This window comes from Scyliorhinus canicula, chromosome 9 (genome assembly GCF_902713615.1).
Source record: "Scyliorhinus canicula chromosome 9, sScyCan1.1, whole genome shotgun sequence".
Classification (NCBI taxonomy): domain Eukaryota; kingdom Metazoa; phylum Chordata; class Chondrichthyes; order Carcharhiniformes; family Scyliorhinidae; genus Scyliorhinus; species Scyliorhinus canicula.
This window is the reverse complement of record NC_052154.1, coordinates 52,121,030-52,138,319: the sequence shown is the minus strand read 5'-3', so window position 1 is coordinate 52,138,319 and position 17,290 is coordinate 52,121,030. Positions and strand designations below refer to the sequence as shown.

The 17,290-nt window shown below is 47.9% G+C and overlaps 1 protein-coding gene across 7 annotated transcripts in view; it reads right to left on the bottom strand.

Annotated features, from left to right (window-relative positions):
- The window catches only part of nod2 (nucleotide-binding oligomerization domain containing 2), a 58,496-nt gene extending 41,741 nt beyond the window's left edge, over positions 1 to 16,755 (bottom strand). Inside the window, exons 1-3 of one of the 7 annotated variants that reach the window (XM_038806699.1) lie at positions 16,114 to 16,747; positions 11,495 to 11,647; positions 687 to 1,221 (exon numbers count right to left, since the gene is read on the bottom strand). In XM_038806699.1, the coding sequence (XP_038662627.1) occupies positions 687 to 1,175 (489 nt within the window). In that variant the 5' untranslated portion in view covers positions 1,176 to 1,221; positions 11,495 to 11,647; positions 16,114 to 16,747. Of the gene's footprint in view, positions 1 to 686; positions 1,222 to 11,494; positions 11,648 to 16,019 lie in introns of all 7 variants that reach the window. The other 6 variants (XM_038806703.1, XM_038806698.1, XM_038806700.1 and 3 more) reach the window with 6 other exon arrangements.
- Positions 16,756 to 17,290: the final 535 nt, after the last annotated feature.

The following is a 17,290-nucleotide window of genomic DNA, read 5'->3' as shown; positions in this document are numbered from 1 at the left end:
TGATGTTGGCAAGCGTAGGTCTAAGTCCGAAAAGTTGGATTGTCTGCAGGTGTTGGTAGGTTGATATAACAAATTGTAAGTTATTTTGGATAAGGAATTTTATGACAGCACGGGTGGACAAGAAATGGAGGAGAAAGCTACAGAGGCCAGGGGGATCCTTGAAGGGCCACAATCTTGAAGGCAGGATCAAGGGTTGAGACAAAGTAGGGTTCGAACATGGCAGGAAAACAGAAGTCTAATATAAAATATCTACACAGAAATATTTGATCCCAGTGTTAAAAAATGTACAATTATAAACATAATTTAGGTAATCGTCTATCGCACAACATAATCAGAATCTACAATAAACAGCCACATGATTTGATTTTGCGTCACTCGTGGGATCGACCACATCTGAATTGAAGAAATTGTAAATTAGTTACAAGTAGGCAGGATATAAAATCACATTTCATAATTCTTCCCAATGTGTCTTCTACGTGCAGTTTAAATTATTATTTCCAAGGCTGATATGCAGCCTGAGGACAATTTTAAAACAAGTATTCCCCAGCGAGTGTAACCTATTCTTTACAAATCTGGATTTTAAAAAACACCAGGCTATAAATAGCCGCCTCTGAAGCCTTTATATTTATTTTCTCACCTCACCCACCCTTACATACTGGCACAGATAATTCTTTCAGTTTATGTACCTGTTGAGAAGGTGTATATATTGGCAACTGAACCTCATCACATTCGTATTTTGAAAATTGACCGTATCTTTGCAGATGTTCTAACACAGCTGCAATGTGTCCATGCAGTTTCCGCACTATGCCAGGTCTGTGTTTTTGAAGAGTTTGGGAAGCCAATAATGATAGTGATGCTGAAGGTTCATCAGTCCTTTCTCGGGGCATATAGGTCCCCAGAATTAAGTCAGTCAGTTGCGAGCTGTTAATGACATCTTCCAACACCACAATAAAAAGTTCACAGGCTCTGGTCCCTTTACATGTTACAACATCAAGGAGATTGCGACTGGAACGAGACAGAAGTCCTGGTGATTTCACGTGTTCATATTCCTCCCAGTTCAGAAGATCCCATGCTAATAGGTGATCAAGGATGCTCTCAAAGGTTTCTATTGAACCTCTTCCAAGAATTGTGATGAATTGATGCCTTTGTGCCTTAAGCAGCTGATCGGCATTCATTCCACTTACTTCCCCTGCAAGGTTACTTCAGTGTTGGCAGATAACCCTGTTAAGATCATAAAACAGATGTATTACGAAATCTTGCTGCTTCAAATGAAACTTAAAAAATAAACAAAATCGACATTGTAACAAAAGCTGCACAATCAAGATCAAGTTGTAAAATCAGATACGGCGCTGCAGACCCGGGTTCGATCCCAGCCCTGAGTCACTGTCTGTGTGAGGTTTGCACATTTTCCCCGTGTCTGTGTGGGTTTAGTCTCCACAACCCAAAGATGTTTGAGGGATCAAATTATCCAACTCTGAGTTTGGGAAAATGCTGGAATCAATTAAGGAAGTTGCAGCAGAGTATTTCAAAAATCAAAGATTTGCGAAAGGGAAATCAAGTTTGACAAATTTATTAGCGTTCTTTCAGGATGCAACACACAGGGTAGATGAAGGGGATCCAATACATCGTCAATTTTGGATTTTCAAAATGCATTTGATAAGGCATCACATAAAATGTCACTACAATTAAATAGCTTCTAGTGTTGAGGGTAATAAGTTAGCATGGATCGTGGATTAGTTAAGTAACAAGAAACACAGTTGGATAAATGAATCCTTTTCAGATTAGCAAAGTGTAAGTAATGGAGTGACAAAGAGATCAGTACTAGGACATGAATTAGTTATGATCTATATTAATGAATTGGATGAAGGGACGGAGTGTATTGTAATCAAATTTGTTGACTTTACAAAGATAGGTAGGAAATCAAGTGTGAGGAGGATACATAGGGCGCAATTCTCCCGGCATTCCCTGGTGGTGGGACTCTCTGGTCCCGCCGGCAGTCCACCCCACCCACGGGTGTCCCAGCGATGTGGGGTGGCTTAAATGGGAATACAGTCTGTGAAGGGAAATACATACAGTCTGTCAAAGGGGATTGTCTTATGAGGAATAGTTGAGCAGGCGAGCCTATATTCACTGGAGTTTAGAAGAATGAGAGTAATGTTGTTGAAATGTGCAAGATTCTGAGGGGGGCTTGACAAGTGCTGAGAAGATTTCCCTTCATGGGGGAAATCTAGAGCTAGGGGGGCACAGTTTAAAAATTAGAGCCTTTCCATTTGAAATGGAAATGAGGAGAAACTTCTTGTCCCAAAACGTTGTTAATCTTTGGAATTCTTTATGCCAGAGAATAATGGAGGCCGGATTATTGAATTTATTCAAGGCTCAGTTAGACAGATTTTTTTTATCTACAAGGGAGCCAAGGGCTTTGGAAGCAGGTGGAAAAGTGGAGTTGAGGCTACAATCAGATCTCATTGAATGATAGTGCAGGATTGAGGGGGGTCAAAGGACGTACGTTCCTAATTCTTATTTTATGTTTTTATTTGATGCAGCTGCATGTTTAAGAATAAAAATTCAAAGAAACTGCTCTGGTTATGACTGAAAAGCCGTTTTTATATCACTGAACAGAAGTGCTTGCAAAATGTACTTTTCAGGGTGGAGAGGGATGTGAATTCATGTGATGAAACGGGAAGTAAGTGATGAAATGTTCCTCAATAGATTTGACTGTTCCTGTCGCCAAATTATCAGATATTCTTTGAAAACTCCAAAACCTTCAACAGAAACATGTTATTTTTAATCAAATAAACTCATTCTAAAATGTTACAACCGCAAAACGTTAAAAATCTTTCAATTCATGGGTCTTTTAAAAGCAAAGTAAAATCGCAAAAGGCTGCTTTTGATCATGTGATTAAATTTAATCAGTAAAATGCTAATGGATGAAAAGTTGTAAAACTATTTTGTTATCTCAAACAAATTTTCACCTTCTCTGTTTAAAATAATCACCAGAGAAAAGGTACCAGGAAAACTAATGGAACTAAAGACTGATAGGTGCCCTGGACACATGTTACAAATTCTGCCAGAACAAAATGTTAGAGTCAATGCCTCTCCCTGTCACTTGAGATAGGCTCGCCCATAATGACAATGAGCATCTGTGATTCTGTCTGTTCACCCACCCACCCCCCCCCGCCCCCCCCCCCCCCCCCCCCCCCCCCCCAGGCGCTTGCAGTCTCCCATCGGTTATTCCTTCTGCTGATACCAAATATGAATGGCCCCATTCCCTTGAAGTACTGACCCCAAGTAATGGCCCCATTCCCTTGAAGAGGGGCCTCATGGTAGCATGGTGGTTAGCATCAATGCTTCACAGCTCCAGGGTCCCAGGTTCGATTCCTGGCTGGGTCACTGTCTGTGTGGAGTCTGCACGTCCTCCCCGTGTGTGCGTGGGTTTCCTCCGGGTGCTCCGGTTTCCTCCCACAGTCCAAAGATGTGCGGGTTAGGTGGATTGGCCATGCTAAATTGCCCGTAGTGTAAGGTTAATGGGGAGATTGTTGGGTTACGGGTATACGGGTTACGTGGGTTTAAGTGGGGTGGTCATTGCTCGGCACAACATCGAGGGCCGAGGGGCCTGTTCTGTGCTGTACTGTTCTATGTACTGAACCTCTGGTTGGTGATTGCTTCGTCCTTCATGTAAGGTCAGCATGGTCTCAGGCCTTAAATTAATATTTATCACAACCAGCATATCGTTTTAAAGGACGGCTTTCTGGCTCTAATTTCTTAGGGGGAGGGAGGCTGTTCTTGCCGACACAGTGGGAAGAGGAATCTAGGATTATAGCTGGCCTATGCTGAACACTCTCAGAGACTGACCTCGGCGATGTGATGTTCCTTTTAGGTCAGTACCCATCTGTTCTCAATCACAGACTCTGAATACCATGGTGGCCTGCTCCTCAGCCCTCCACTGGGAACAATAGCGTGGCAAATCCACCTAACCTGCACATCTTTGGACTGTGGGAGGAAATCGGAGCACCCAGAGCAAACCCACGCAGATATGGGGAGCTTCCCTTTGGTCGTTCCACATGCTTATTCTAGTACTTCCCCTAAGTAAAGCCCAAGGGTCAGTATGTCACCCAAAAAATGTCATGGGGATAAAGTGACCCTTCTCTCAGGACAAAGTGCTCATGGGAAACATTCATTGCAGACTGCATCTCCGCTGCCTGCTCCTCGCACTTTTAATGGCATCTTCCATGTGATATTGGTGTGGTGCTCTGAGGAGGGAAAGCTGAAGGCTTGGCGTATACTCCTGTCCTGAGAGACAGTAGGTTCAAGCTGATTAACTCCAGTCCTTACCATTACATTCAACATTGGCTATGTGGTCGCACTGATCAGCTTGTCTAACAGCAGTTATCAGATTCTGAAAACAAAAAGAAAACAGCAGCGTGCCTTCTGGCCACCAAGGTCTGGAAGCCAGTGTTTACAGCATAGCATCTATTTTGTCCCCATCTCCCACCAGTCCATACTTCCATGGAAGTGGAGGAACTGTCTGATCCTCTTCTTAGATGCTGGTCTGTTGCAAATTCTAATGAAGCTGTCATTAGCGTCTGCACTGAACGAAAAGCATCCCAATACTTCGTATGAGGGAAGAGAAATCTAGGATTACAGCTGTCCTATGCTGAATATTCCCAGAGACTGACCTCGGCGGCGTGACGTTCTTTCAGTTCAGTACTCATGCGTTTTCAATCACAGATTAGAACAGTACAGCACAGAACAGGCCCTTCGGCCCTCAATGTTGTGCCGAGCCATGATCACCCTACCCAAACCCACATATCCACCCTATACCTGTAACCCGTAACCCGACAACCCCCCCCCTTAACCTTACATTTATTAGGACACTAAGGGCAATTTAGCATGGCCAATCCACCTAACCCGCACATCTTTGGACTGTGGGAGGAAACCGGAGCACCCGGAGGAAACCCACGCACACAGGGGGAGGACGTGCAGACTCCACACAGACAGTGACCCAGCCGGGAATCGAACCTGGGACCCTGGAGCTGTGAAGCATTTATGCTAACCACCATGCTACCCTGCTGCCCCTAATTCTGAAGATCATGGTGACCTGCTCCTCATCCCTCCATTGGGAAGGTATTACATCCTCCCCCACTCTCCAGGCTTCCTTGGACTGTTTGATTTTTAAAAATCCTGCAATGTGGGTATAATTTGTAAGGCCAGTATTTATTGTCCATCTCAATTGCTCTTGAGGAGGTAATGGAGAACCACCTCTTAAATTGCTGCAGTCCATGCAGTGTAAATAATCCCACGGTAGGATAGTGGTTAGCACTATGGCTTCACACGCCAGGGTCCCATGTTCAATTCCCAACTTGGGTCACTGTCTGTGCGGAGTCTGCATGTTCTCCCCGTTTCCTCTGGGTGATCCGGTTTTCTCCCATAAGTCCCGAAAGACTTGCTATTAGGTAATTTGGACATTCTGAATCCTCCCTCTGTGCACCCGAACAGGCGCCGGAATGTGGCGACTAGGAGATTTTCACAGTAACTTCATTGAAGTGTTAATAATAATAATAATAATAATAAGCTTGTCACAAGTAGGCTTCAATGAAGAGTTACTGTGAAAAGCCAAGCCCACCTGTGACAATAAAGATTATTATCATTATATTTCTTATTTCAGAAAAAACTTTAATGCCACATAATACTGGTGCAATCGAAGTTGTGATTATAAAGTTTGCTGTTGGCCAGTTTCCAAGTGTACACAAAATATAAAAAATGCACAGACTAAACAGATAAGATCATAAAAAAATAATTACAAAACCATAAAACAAATATCTAAATGTTTATTTATGATTTACTGATATGAACACACCTTTATAACATGAGCCGTGTTATTCAACCCAAGAGTCCATCCATCATATAATGATAAACTATATTGTCACAATAATAATAATAAACTTTACGACCAAAATATCTGCACCGCCCCTGGACCGATGCTTCCCTCGGTGGGGGGCCAGCAGCCCCGCCACGTAAAGCCCCCCGGCTTTACCTGCAAATACGGACGCAAATGGCCAGTTCCATCATACAACATGGCGCCGGTCGCACGCGGACACAGCCTGCCAGATGGTGTCCCCCTGTAACCGCCTTTGCCACCTCAGGACCATCCCCTACCAGTCCCCCCAGCCCCTGCTGAATACCCCCTGCCAGCTCTCCCCCCTTAACTGTGGCGGCGCTGTACATAGTCCGCAGCAGCCACGGCAAGTTCACAAATGTTGAGAGCACACGTGTCCCACGCCGTCTGGAAGTTGGCCCATCGGGTGCGGATCATCAGGGAGGGGTTCTGGTGACGTCCTGAGGCCGTCACAACGGCGTGCGGCGTACTACTCTAGGACGTTGTTTTTGAGAAGGCGGAGCATCTGAAAAACAGCGCTGCTCCCGCTTTTGCCGTTAAAACGGTTTCTCCAGCCAATCGCCGAATGCGATTTTGGCTTCGGCAATCAGAGAATCCCACTCTTAGTCTCTTAAATGGAAAATCCAGCCTCTTATACACCAAATTAAAAGTATAACCTGAACCTCACCACTTCTTGAAGTTATTCCATGTAACCACCTCGTTTTTGGAAATTCTTAGAACTTCCTCCTCGGCTTCTCACAACCTCACACACAGACACGTGCACATTCATAGGAATGTGCATCCTCACATGCATGTATACACAGGCGTATACACACTCACAAGCACATGCACATTCACAGGCACACATAAGCACATGCACGTGCACAGGCAGGAAAGGAAGGTAAAGCCACTATAGTCCCAAATGACCATAGGCAGCTTTCTCCTTATAGACGGAGAGCTGACTGGTGGTGATATAACCTGAGGGTCACCACACCTCAGGCGCGGGGCAATGTTGGGAAGGCGGGGTCATCATGAACAACCTCAGTAGGTACTGGAATTGAACCCGCGCTGTAAAGGCATGTGCACACTCACAGGCACACATACACTAACAGGGGTGTGCACACTCAGGCATGTGCACACTCACAGGCATGAGCATGCTCACAGGGGTGCGCACACACACACATAGGCACACACACAGGCACACGTGCTGTGAAACCGTCAATTCACTGTGAGACCGTGTGAACGAGTGAACATTAGGCTTTAATATCCATGAACTCGCCTGCCAGAGTCGGCTGTACAAATGAGTGCCACCCACAGGTGGCCGGGCTATATATGGCCCCGGTGAGGGCAGAGCCAGAGGCAGAGCCCACCGGGGTTCCAGTACAGTACCTGGCAGTAGCCCGTATCATCACTTCCAGGTCATGGGTCACATCATTATACAGACAGTCCAGTGGGGGTTACGTGGGGTCCTCAGAGATTCAGTCTGTCTGGAGGCCGGATTGTTCTTTTAGACCTCCTCAGCTCTGGCGATGCGGCGGGCAGGGTCGTTGCCGATGGTGACTCCGGGGTGTTGTGTTTGGAGCTTGAGCCTCAGTCTGGCGTGTCGGAGACGGTTGGGGCTTGGGGGTAGGAAAGGGGGTGGCGGGTGGCAGCAGTGCCGGTGCGGGCCAAGACAGGAGACTCAGGAGGGCATAAGGGGCGCAGGGGGTGGCTGTAGGCAGCGGGGAGGGGGGCACATTGGCAGGGGAACCAGCTGGCGCCAGATCCTGTAAGGAGACCGTATCGTGCCGTCCGTCCTGGTGCACGATGTAGGCGTACTGGGGGTTGGCATGCAACTTCTCGACCAGGTGGTTGGTCTCATGGCTCCTCATGTGCCTCCGGAGAAGGACAGGTCCTGGAGCTGTCAGCCAAAATGGAAGCGAGACCCCGGAGATGGACTTCCTAGGGAAGAGAAACAAGCGGTCGTGAGGGGTCTCGTTCGCAGCTGTGCAGAGGAGTGATCTAATGGAGAGGAGGACCTCCTGCCAGCGGGGGTCGGGCGACTTCTAGACCGGAGGGCCAGAAGAATGGCCTTCCATACTGTCGCGTTCTCCCTCTCCAGCTGCCCGTTTCCCTGCGGGTTATAGCTCGTAGTCCTGCTCGAGGCGATGCCTTTGCTGAGCAGGCGCTGACACAGCTCATCGCTCATGAACGATGTGCCCCGGTCACTTTGAACGTAAGCAGGGAAACCGAACAGTGTGAAGATGATGTGCAGTGCCTTTATCACAGTGGCCGAGGTCATGTAGGGGCAGGGGACTGCGAAGGTGAAGCGGGAGTACTTATCGACGACAGTTAGAAAGTATATATTACGGTTGGTGGAGGGGAGGGGCCCTTTGAAGTCCATACTTAGGCGCTCAAAGGGCCAGGAGGCCTTTACCAAGCGGGCCTTGTCTGGCCGGTAGAAGTGCGGTTTGCACTCCGCGCAGACCCGGCAGTCCCTGGTCATCGCCTTGACCTCCTCGGTGTAGAAGGGCAGATTGCGGGCCTTAATAAAGTGGGTAAGCCGGGTGACCCCTGGGTGACAGAGGTCAATGTGGACTGCCTGAAGTCGGTCATCTTGCGTGCTGGCACATGTGCCGCGTGACAGGGCACCTGGGGGCTCGTTGAGCTTCCCAGGACGATACTTGATATCGTAATTGTAGGTGGAAAGTTCGATCCTCTACCTCAGGATTTTGTCATTTTTTATTTTGCCCCGTTGTCCGTTGTCAAACATGAAGGCGACCGACCGCTGGTCGGTGATGAGGGTGAGCCTCTTACCAGCTAGGTAGTGCCTCCAGTGCCGCACGACTTCCACTATGTCTTTTGCTTCCTTTTCGACCGAGGAGTGTCGGATCTCGGAAGCGTGGAGGGTTCGAGAGAAGAATGCTACTGGCCTGCCCGCCTGGTTGAGTGTGGCGGCCAGTGCAACGTCTGACGCATCGCTCTCTACCTGAAAGGGGACGGATTTGTCCACCGTGTGCATAGCGGCCTTGGTGATGTCGGCCTTGATGCGGCTGAAGGCCGAGCGGGCCTCAGCTGTCAGGGGTAAAGTGGTGGTTTGAATAAGTGGGCGGGCTTTATCCGCATAGTTGGGGACCCACTGGGCGTAGTAGGAGAACAGCCCCAGGCATCGCTTGAGGGCCTTCAGGCTGTGGGGATGGGGAGTTCCGTGAGGGGACGCATACGGTCGGGGTTGGGCCCTAGGACTTCTCCACAACGTAGTAGAGGATGGCCAATCGCGGAAAACGCACTTCTCTTTGCTGTACGCGAGGTTGAGGGATTGGGCGGCCTGGAGGAACCTCTGAAGGTTGGCATCATGGTCCTGCTGATCATGGCCGCAGATGGTGACATTGTACAAGTAGGGGTATGTAGCCAGCAAACCGTACTGTTCCACCATTCGGTCCATCGTTCTCTGAAAGACCGAGACTCCGTTAGTGACGCTGAAGGGGACCCTGAGGAACTGGAAGAGTCAGCCGGCTGCTTCAAAAGCAGTATAGTGGCGCTCTTCCGGGCGGATTGGGAGCTGGTGGTAGGCTGACTTCAGATCGACCGTTGAGAACACACGGTACTGTGCGATCTAGTTGACCATCTCCGCTATGCGGGGGAGGGGGTACGCATCCAGTTGCATGAACCGGTTAATGGTCTGGTTGTAGTCTACAACCATCCGGTTCTTTTCCCCGGTCCAGGGGCTGTTGTTGGCCTCGATGATCCCTTCACTCAACAGTCACTGGATCTCCGACTTGATAAAAGCCATATCTTTGGAACTGTACCACCTGCACCTGGTGGCGATGGGATTACAGTCAGGAGTGAGGTTCGCAAAGAGCGAAGGGGGGAGAGACCTTAGAACATAAGAACATAAGAACTAGGAGCAGGAGTAGGCGATCTGGCCCCTCGAGCCTGCTCCGCCATTCAATGAGATCACGGCTGATCTTTTGTGGACTCAGCTCCACTTTCCGGCCCGAACACCATAACCCTTAATCCCTTTATTCTTCAAAAAACTATCTATCTTTACCTTAAAAACATGTAATGAAGGAGCCTCAACTGCTTCACAACCCTTTGGGTGAAGAAGTTCCTCCTAAACTCAGTCCTAAATCTACTTCCCCTTATTTTGAGGTTATGTCCCCTAGTTCTGCTTTCACCCGCCAGTGGAAACAACCTGCCCGCATCTATCCTATCTATTCCCTTCATAATTTTAAATGTTTCTATAAGATCCCCCTTCATCCTTCTAAATTCCAACGAGTACGGTCCCAGTCTACTCAACCTCTCCTCGTAATCCAACCCCTTCAGCTCTGGGTGTAACCTAGTGAATCTCCTCTGCACACCCCCCAGTGCCAGTACGTCCTTTCTCAAGTAAGGAGACCAAAACTGAACACAATACTCCAGGTGTGGCCTCACTAACACTGTATACAATTGCAACATAACTTCCCTAGTCTTAAACTCCATCCCTCTAGCAATGAAGGACAAAACTCCATTTGCCTTCTTAATCACCTGTTGCACCTGTAAACCAACTTTCTGTGACTCATGCACTAGCACACCCAGGCCTCTCTGCACAGCAGCATGCTTTAATATTTTATCGTTTAAATAATAATCCCGTTTGCTCTTATTCCTACCAAAATGGATAACCTCACATTTGTCAACATTGTATTCCATCTGCCAGACCCTAGCCCATTCACTTAACTTATCCAAATCCCTCTGCAGACTTCCAGTATCCTCTGCAGTTTTCGCTTTACCACTCATCTTAATGCCATCTGCAAACTTGGACACATTGCCCTTGGTCCCCAACCCCAAAGCATCTATGTAAATTGTGAACAATTGTGGGCCCAACACGGATCCCTGAGGAACACCACTAGCTACTGATTGCCAACCAGAGAAACACCCATTAATCCCCACTCTTTGCTTTCTATTAATTAACCAATCCTCTATCCATGCTACTACTTTACCCTTAATGCCATGCATCTTTATCTCATGCAGCAACCTTTTGTGTGGCACCTTGTCAAAGGCTTTAGGTCGGCCCAGACAGACTCTGGCGAAGTGTCCCATTTTCCCACAGTCGCTGCATGTCGCTGTGCGGACTGGGCAACGCTGCCGGGGGTGTTGACCCTGACCGCAGAAGTAGCACTGCGGTTCCCGGGCTGGACTGGCAGCCGCGCGGCACAGGCCCGCGGCGTAGTCGGGTCCGACGGGGGTCACGACGATGGCGTCCTCGAGGGGTTCGCCGGGTCCGCGGGGAAAGCACTTGAGGTTCTGGTCGGCCACCTCTAACTTGGTATCTAGCTTTACCGTGTCCCACAGGTCAGTGGTCCCGTTTTCCAGCAAGCGCTACCTGATGTAGTTCGATCGGACCCCAGCCACGTAAGTGTCCCGGATCTGAAGGTCCATGTGTTCCTCCGCCGTCACATTCTGTTAGCTGCAGTTCCTCGCGAGTAGGGTCAGTTTTTCCAGGTACTCATCTAGCAATTCCCCAGCGCATTGATGACGAGTCGTGAGGAGATGTCAGGCATACACCTCATTTACAGGCTTTACGAAATGCGCTTTGAGGATTGTGACTGCCGCCTCGTACGTGGCCGCTTTCCCGATCATCACAGAAATTCGATGGCTCACCCGAGTCGCAGCTTGATGGTTTCAGTGGGAGGCGTTGTGAAGGAGTCGAGGTAGGCCACGAAGCAGCGAAGCCAATGTTCGAAGATCTCCTTGGATTCTGACGTGCGCGCGTAGAGTTCGAGCTGATCTGGCTTCAGTGCGGCTTCCATGATGCTGTCAATGGATATTAAATTGTTATACCGTCAATTCACTTTGAGACCGTGAGAACGAGTGAACATTAGGTTTTAATATCCATGAACTCGCCTGCCAGAGTTGACTGTACAAATGAGTGCCACCCACAGGTGGCCAGCCTATATATGGCCCCGGTGAGGGCGGAGCCAGAGGCGGAGCCCACCGGGGTTCCAGTACAGTACCTGGAAGTAGCCCGTATCATCACTTCTAGGTCATGGGTCACCTCATTATACAGACAGTACAGACAGCTCATGCATTAGGTGAAATACATTCACCACACGTACACACACACAGGCATATGCACACTGGCACACACACACACATAAGCACACGCATAGGCAGACGCACATATAAACAGGCACACACACACACGCACACAGGCACGCACACACATAGGCATGCATGCACAAATCCAAAGAGACTCGTAAACACGTACGCGCACACACACACACGCATGCGTGCACACATTAAGGGGATCCCTGGGGGTGTCTCCCTATTGAGGGGTTCCTGGGGGGTGTCTCCCTATTAAGGGGATCTCTAGGGGTGCTGTTTCCCTACTAAGGGGACTTTGGGGTGTGTTGCCCTATTAAGGGAGTCTCTGGAGGGGTGTCTTCCTATTAAGGGGTCCCTGGGAGGTCTCTCTGTTAAGGGATCTCTTAGGGTTTCTCCTATTTTGGGGATCTCTTGGGGGGAGGTCTGGTAGAGGAGGAGTGGGCCTTAAGGAGTTACCCCCTTCGTCCAGTGCAAGCTCCACTATATCAGGCTTACATTTGGTGAGGAGATCTGTAGTAATCCCCGCCCACGTAATTCATGGCCCAGGGGATCGGAGAATAAGGGAGGGCCTGAAATAGAGTGCCGGGACCGCTAATTGGATGCAAATAGTTCATTAAGAACTATTTGCATCCAATTAGCATTCATTTACAACACCCCACTGGAGCACAGGTATGAACCTCGATCCTGCCGCCCACCGACTTCTGGCGCCAATCCTGATTATTCGATTCTCCGTTGCATCGGGGACCCCGCTACAGGTGGCGGGTGGCAGAGAATCCAGGCCAAGGCTCCTTTGCTCTTGTACTCCAATAAAGGCCATCATGCTATTTGCTTTCCTAATTGCTTGCAGTCCCTGCATGCTAATATTTTGTGTTCCCTTTTAAGTACATCCAGGTCTCTCTGAACATCAACATTTGCAAGGTTCACACTTTTAAAATAGAATTCTGCTGTTCTATGACACAAAATGTTCAAGTTATGTGGATTTGCTATGCTAAATTGCCCCTTAGTGTCCAGAGATGTGCAGTTTAGGTGGGGTTGCGGAGTTTACGGCGGGGGAGAGGGCCTCAGACGGTGTTCTTTCAGAGAGTCGGTGAAGACTTGATGGGTCAAATGGCCTCATTCTGCACTGTAGGATTCTATAAATGCCATGAATACCCTCATACTTACCCGTATCATACTCCAGACAGGTGTTTTCACAGCAAGTCAGACCTAGGGTATTACAGTCAAATGGAGTGTTCCGGGTATGAATATTAGAGTGATGGTTATTGGATGTAATTAAAGTGACAAACTTATTTCAGAATGCGATATTTAATACCTTATCCTGCTCCCCCACGGAGCAGAACACAAACAAGAAATGCTGCAGTTATATTATATGGCTGATTTGAATGTCAATCCCAGAACAATGCTGGAAAGTAAACAAGACAATACCACTGCTTCCGGACTCATGTAGATCCACTGGATGAGGTGGTAATAATCACCTCCTGACATGGCATTGCCAATCAATACAAACCTTACCTCCAGAGTTGGCCACTTTTTTGTCGAAAAGGGACCCAGCCCAACTACTTAAGCCAGCAATGAAATGTTTGATCACTCTCAATAGAGCTTCTTCAGTCAGTAGGGTAATAACTTCAGAAATGAGTATACTGCGCATCTATGGGATGTGCTTCCCAGAGGAAATCATGGGCATGTAGCCAAACAGCACACAACCATTTATATATAACTGTATAAATATTTATATCCACACGTCACAAAATATAACTGTTTATTGACTTACCCTCACATTATATTTTTTGAAATGACTATTAGTGACATGAATATGACATTCTTCTGTCAAACGTGAGGCACGGTGGGCACAGTGGTTAGCACTGCTATCTCACAGCTGCCTCACAGCTCCAGCCTCCCGGGTTCAATTCCGGCCTCAGGTGTCTGTGCGGAGTTTGCACTTTCTTCCCTTGTCAGCGTGAGTTTCATCCGGGTGCTCTGGTTTCCTCCCACAGTCCAAAAATGTGCAGGTTGTTGATGGATTGGCCATGCTAAATTGCCCCTTAGTGTCCAAAATGTTAGGTCGGGTTACGGGGATAAGGTGGAGGCAAGGGTTTAAGTGGGGTGCTCTTTCCAAGGATCGGTGCAGACATGATGGGCCGAATGGCCTCCTTCTGCACTGTAAATTCTATGATTCTATGATAAATAGGCAATCTCAGGGGACCATTCAGAGCCTGTGGCGAGTGCCCCGCCGAGGCCACACTTAGTCCCATTTCCTGCACTGACCACTGATTCTGAGACCCCCCCCCCCAACAACAGCTCAACTCACTTATAAGGGGGTCATCGAGCCCCCCACATCCCAATTAATAAGGGCAGGGCACTTCCGGGCCCAATTTCCAGTACAGGCAAAAGGCTGGGCACCTTGGGATGGCCAACCTGCCAGCCAGAATGGCACCGAGGTGGCATCAGGGGTGCCAGTGTACCACTCTGCCCAGAACCCAGCTATCCAGGGATCCCCGATCCCCTGAGAGACCCCCCTAAAGTGCCGGTAGGCCTGATCACCATTTGTGGAGACCAGTACTATCCGGTGCTCACTCGGGGTCTCCGAGTTGTTTGATCCCACGCCTTGGGTAACTCCAGCGAGTTACTACAGCTCTTCAGTATGTAGATTAGCCAGATCTGGATCCCATCCATTGTGTGTGTGTGTGTGTGTGGGGGGGGGGGGGGGGGGGGGGGGGGAGAGATCCAGATCGCGATGTTTCGCAAGGTCTCGTTAGATCTCACAAGGCGTGGCAAGCTGTGTAAATCTCATGAGAGGCCTCTCACGTGATTTACCGGCTACCTTGCGCCCCAGTGCAGGCGTGGTACGGCCATTAGATTTTGCTTGTAGTCACTGTGCGAATGCAGGAAAGACGGCAACCGATTTGTGCACAGCTAGATCCCACAAAGAGCAAGAAGGTAAAATACCCAGTCCATTTATTCTTTTAAGGTGTTGACTGAGGGATATTGACCAGGACTCCAAGGAAAATGCCCCCAAATTTCTCTGAATAATACCATGAAATTGTTTACATCCACTGAAGCATAGAGACTGACAGGACCTCAGATTCATGCTGCATCAGAAGGATGACACCTCGGATACTCAATATGGAGCCTAAAGTGTCATACTGAGTTTGTGCCCAAGTCCCTGCAGTGGAGCTTGAACCTAGAGCCTTCTTTCTGACTGAGGCAAGTGTGCTACCACCACCAACACAATACATTTTGACAATTTATAATGTGGAGATGCCGGACTTGGACTGGGGTGGCACAGTAAGAAGCCTTACAACACCAGGTTGAAGTCCAACAGGTTCGAAACAAACCTGTTGGACTGTAACCTGGTGTAAAACTTCTAACTGACAATTTATAGGTCAACGAGCCATTCAGGATTTCCACCTCAGGAAATTTATCTGACAAATTAATGACAATGAAAAATAAAAATCGTCATGCCAATATGAATGAAAATGAAATGAAAATCGCTTATTGTCACGAGTAGGCTTCAATGAAGTTACTGTGAAAAGCCCCTAGTCGCCACATTCCGGCGCCTGTCCGGGGAGGCTGGTACGGGAAGGATTAAGATATATATATATATAGACATAGGCAAATTAGGTCCATGCTTCCCACATTCTTCACCATACTTTCAAAATAAGAGGTCTGAACTCAATCTTGTTTTGATGACATGCGGATGACATGATAAAAGTGGAAAAATGAAAGGTGATTGTTCTCAGTTTACTCTCCTTTATACCTTAGTCTTTAAAGGGGCCGATTCAGCCACCCTAATGTCAGGCATGCCTACCTTGAAACAACTGCCAAAGTACAAATTTGTGACTAACAATTATTCTGGATCTGGAGGGGGGAAGTTTGTGGAATTCCCCCACGACCAACACACAACATTGCTTCAAAATCCCCTCACCCAATATGAAGCCAGCAAGATAACAACCTCTGCTCCCTAGTAACTACAGCTAGGTTTAACAATTACAGGTTCTCACAACAAGTAGACATTTCCAGGTGAGTTTTTTTTTGAGTTCACCAATGTTATCGAAGAACATTTAAAAGAAGGTTCACGTACCCAGAAGGCAAAGAAGGAAGTGTTTATGAGGCATATGACAGTGGGCGGGGGGCGTTCTGTACTATCGCCACAACATTTCAAACTTCACAAATACCTTCAGTGAGAAGCTGGAGGGAATGTGCGATCCTAATTTTCCAGAATGTGTACCTTTTCTGTTTTCCATCGCCTGACAGCCCAAACGCGACGGCTTCATTGTGCCACTCAAACCTGCGCCGCGAACTTCCCCCTTTTTAAAAAAAATTGTGCTTGCCGAAGGCTGTTTCAAAGACGGAAAGGCTGCTGCCCTTTCACTTGGTGCGTTGAGCTTTGATGGGGGAAGTTTAAATGCGCAGTGGCTGTTCACTGAGAAACGCCAGGACACAGTCAGAAAGCACCCTGCCTGACCTCAGTCTGCACTTCCCCTCAGAGCGCAGCTGTCCAGGCGCCAAAACTGGTGGCATCTCACATGGAGGCTCAGGCCAAACATTCTTCAGGATCAGTCCAATCCCCAACAACGTCCCATCATAATTCTGAAGCTGCTCTCTTGCCAGTGTCTGATATTTCCTATTTGCGAAAAAGCCAGCATCAGATATAACACAGGAAGCCTGCAAGCATATGTGTAGAATAAAAAGACAGTTTAGCACTTCCGGCAACTAGGAAACACACCCTTCTAATTATTGGTTAACCTGCACCTGTAGCTCCAGGAATTTCCGGGTTTATTTTTCAGATGATAGAGTTTTAAAATGTCATTTGTGTAAACTGGCAACGAATTGTATTTGAAAAAAAAGAATGTGAATGGGTATAAGAAATGGCATTCGCCCCTTGTAGAAATACTGCCATTCTAAAACTCCTATACTTTGTGTGAATGTGTTGGGTTTCCCGAATCATAAAGTTGAAGGAGATATAACAAAGAGCGGGTTGTTCACTAGATTAGTAGCTACTTTAATGTCTGTGCTCTCTGGGGCTAACACCAGAGCTACGATACATGAACTCCTTTATAGCCGTGTTATTTACGTGACCACTCGATCTACATCTAAGAAGCTAACATTCTAACTATCCACATCTACAGTGAGGCACAAATCGAACTTTCTGCTGCTGGTGTACAATCCATCACGTCTCCTTCTCCACCCCCACCCCCTCCTTTTGTTATAGAATGATGAGATTCAAGAGCCAGTTGATTTATAATAAAGTTCTGGAACCTTGTGTTCAGTTTGCTCAGGTTCCCCGAACGTGTATTTGTGCCGGTTGGCGGTGTTGTAGGCTTTACCATTCCAAAATATCAGCTGCTGTGA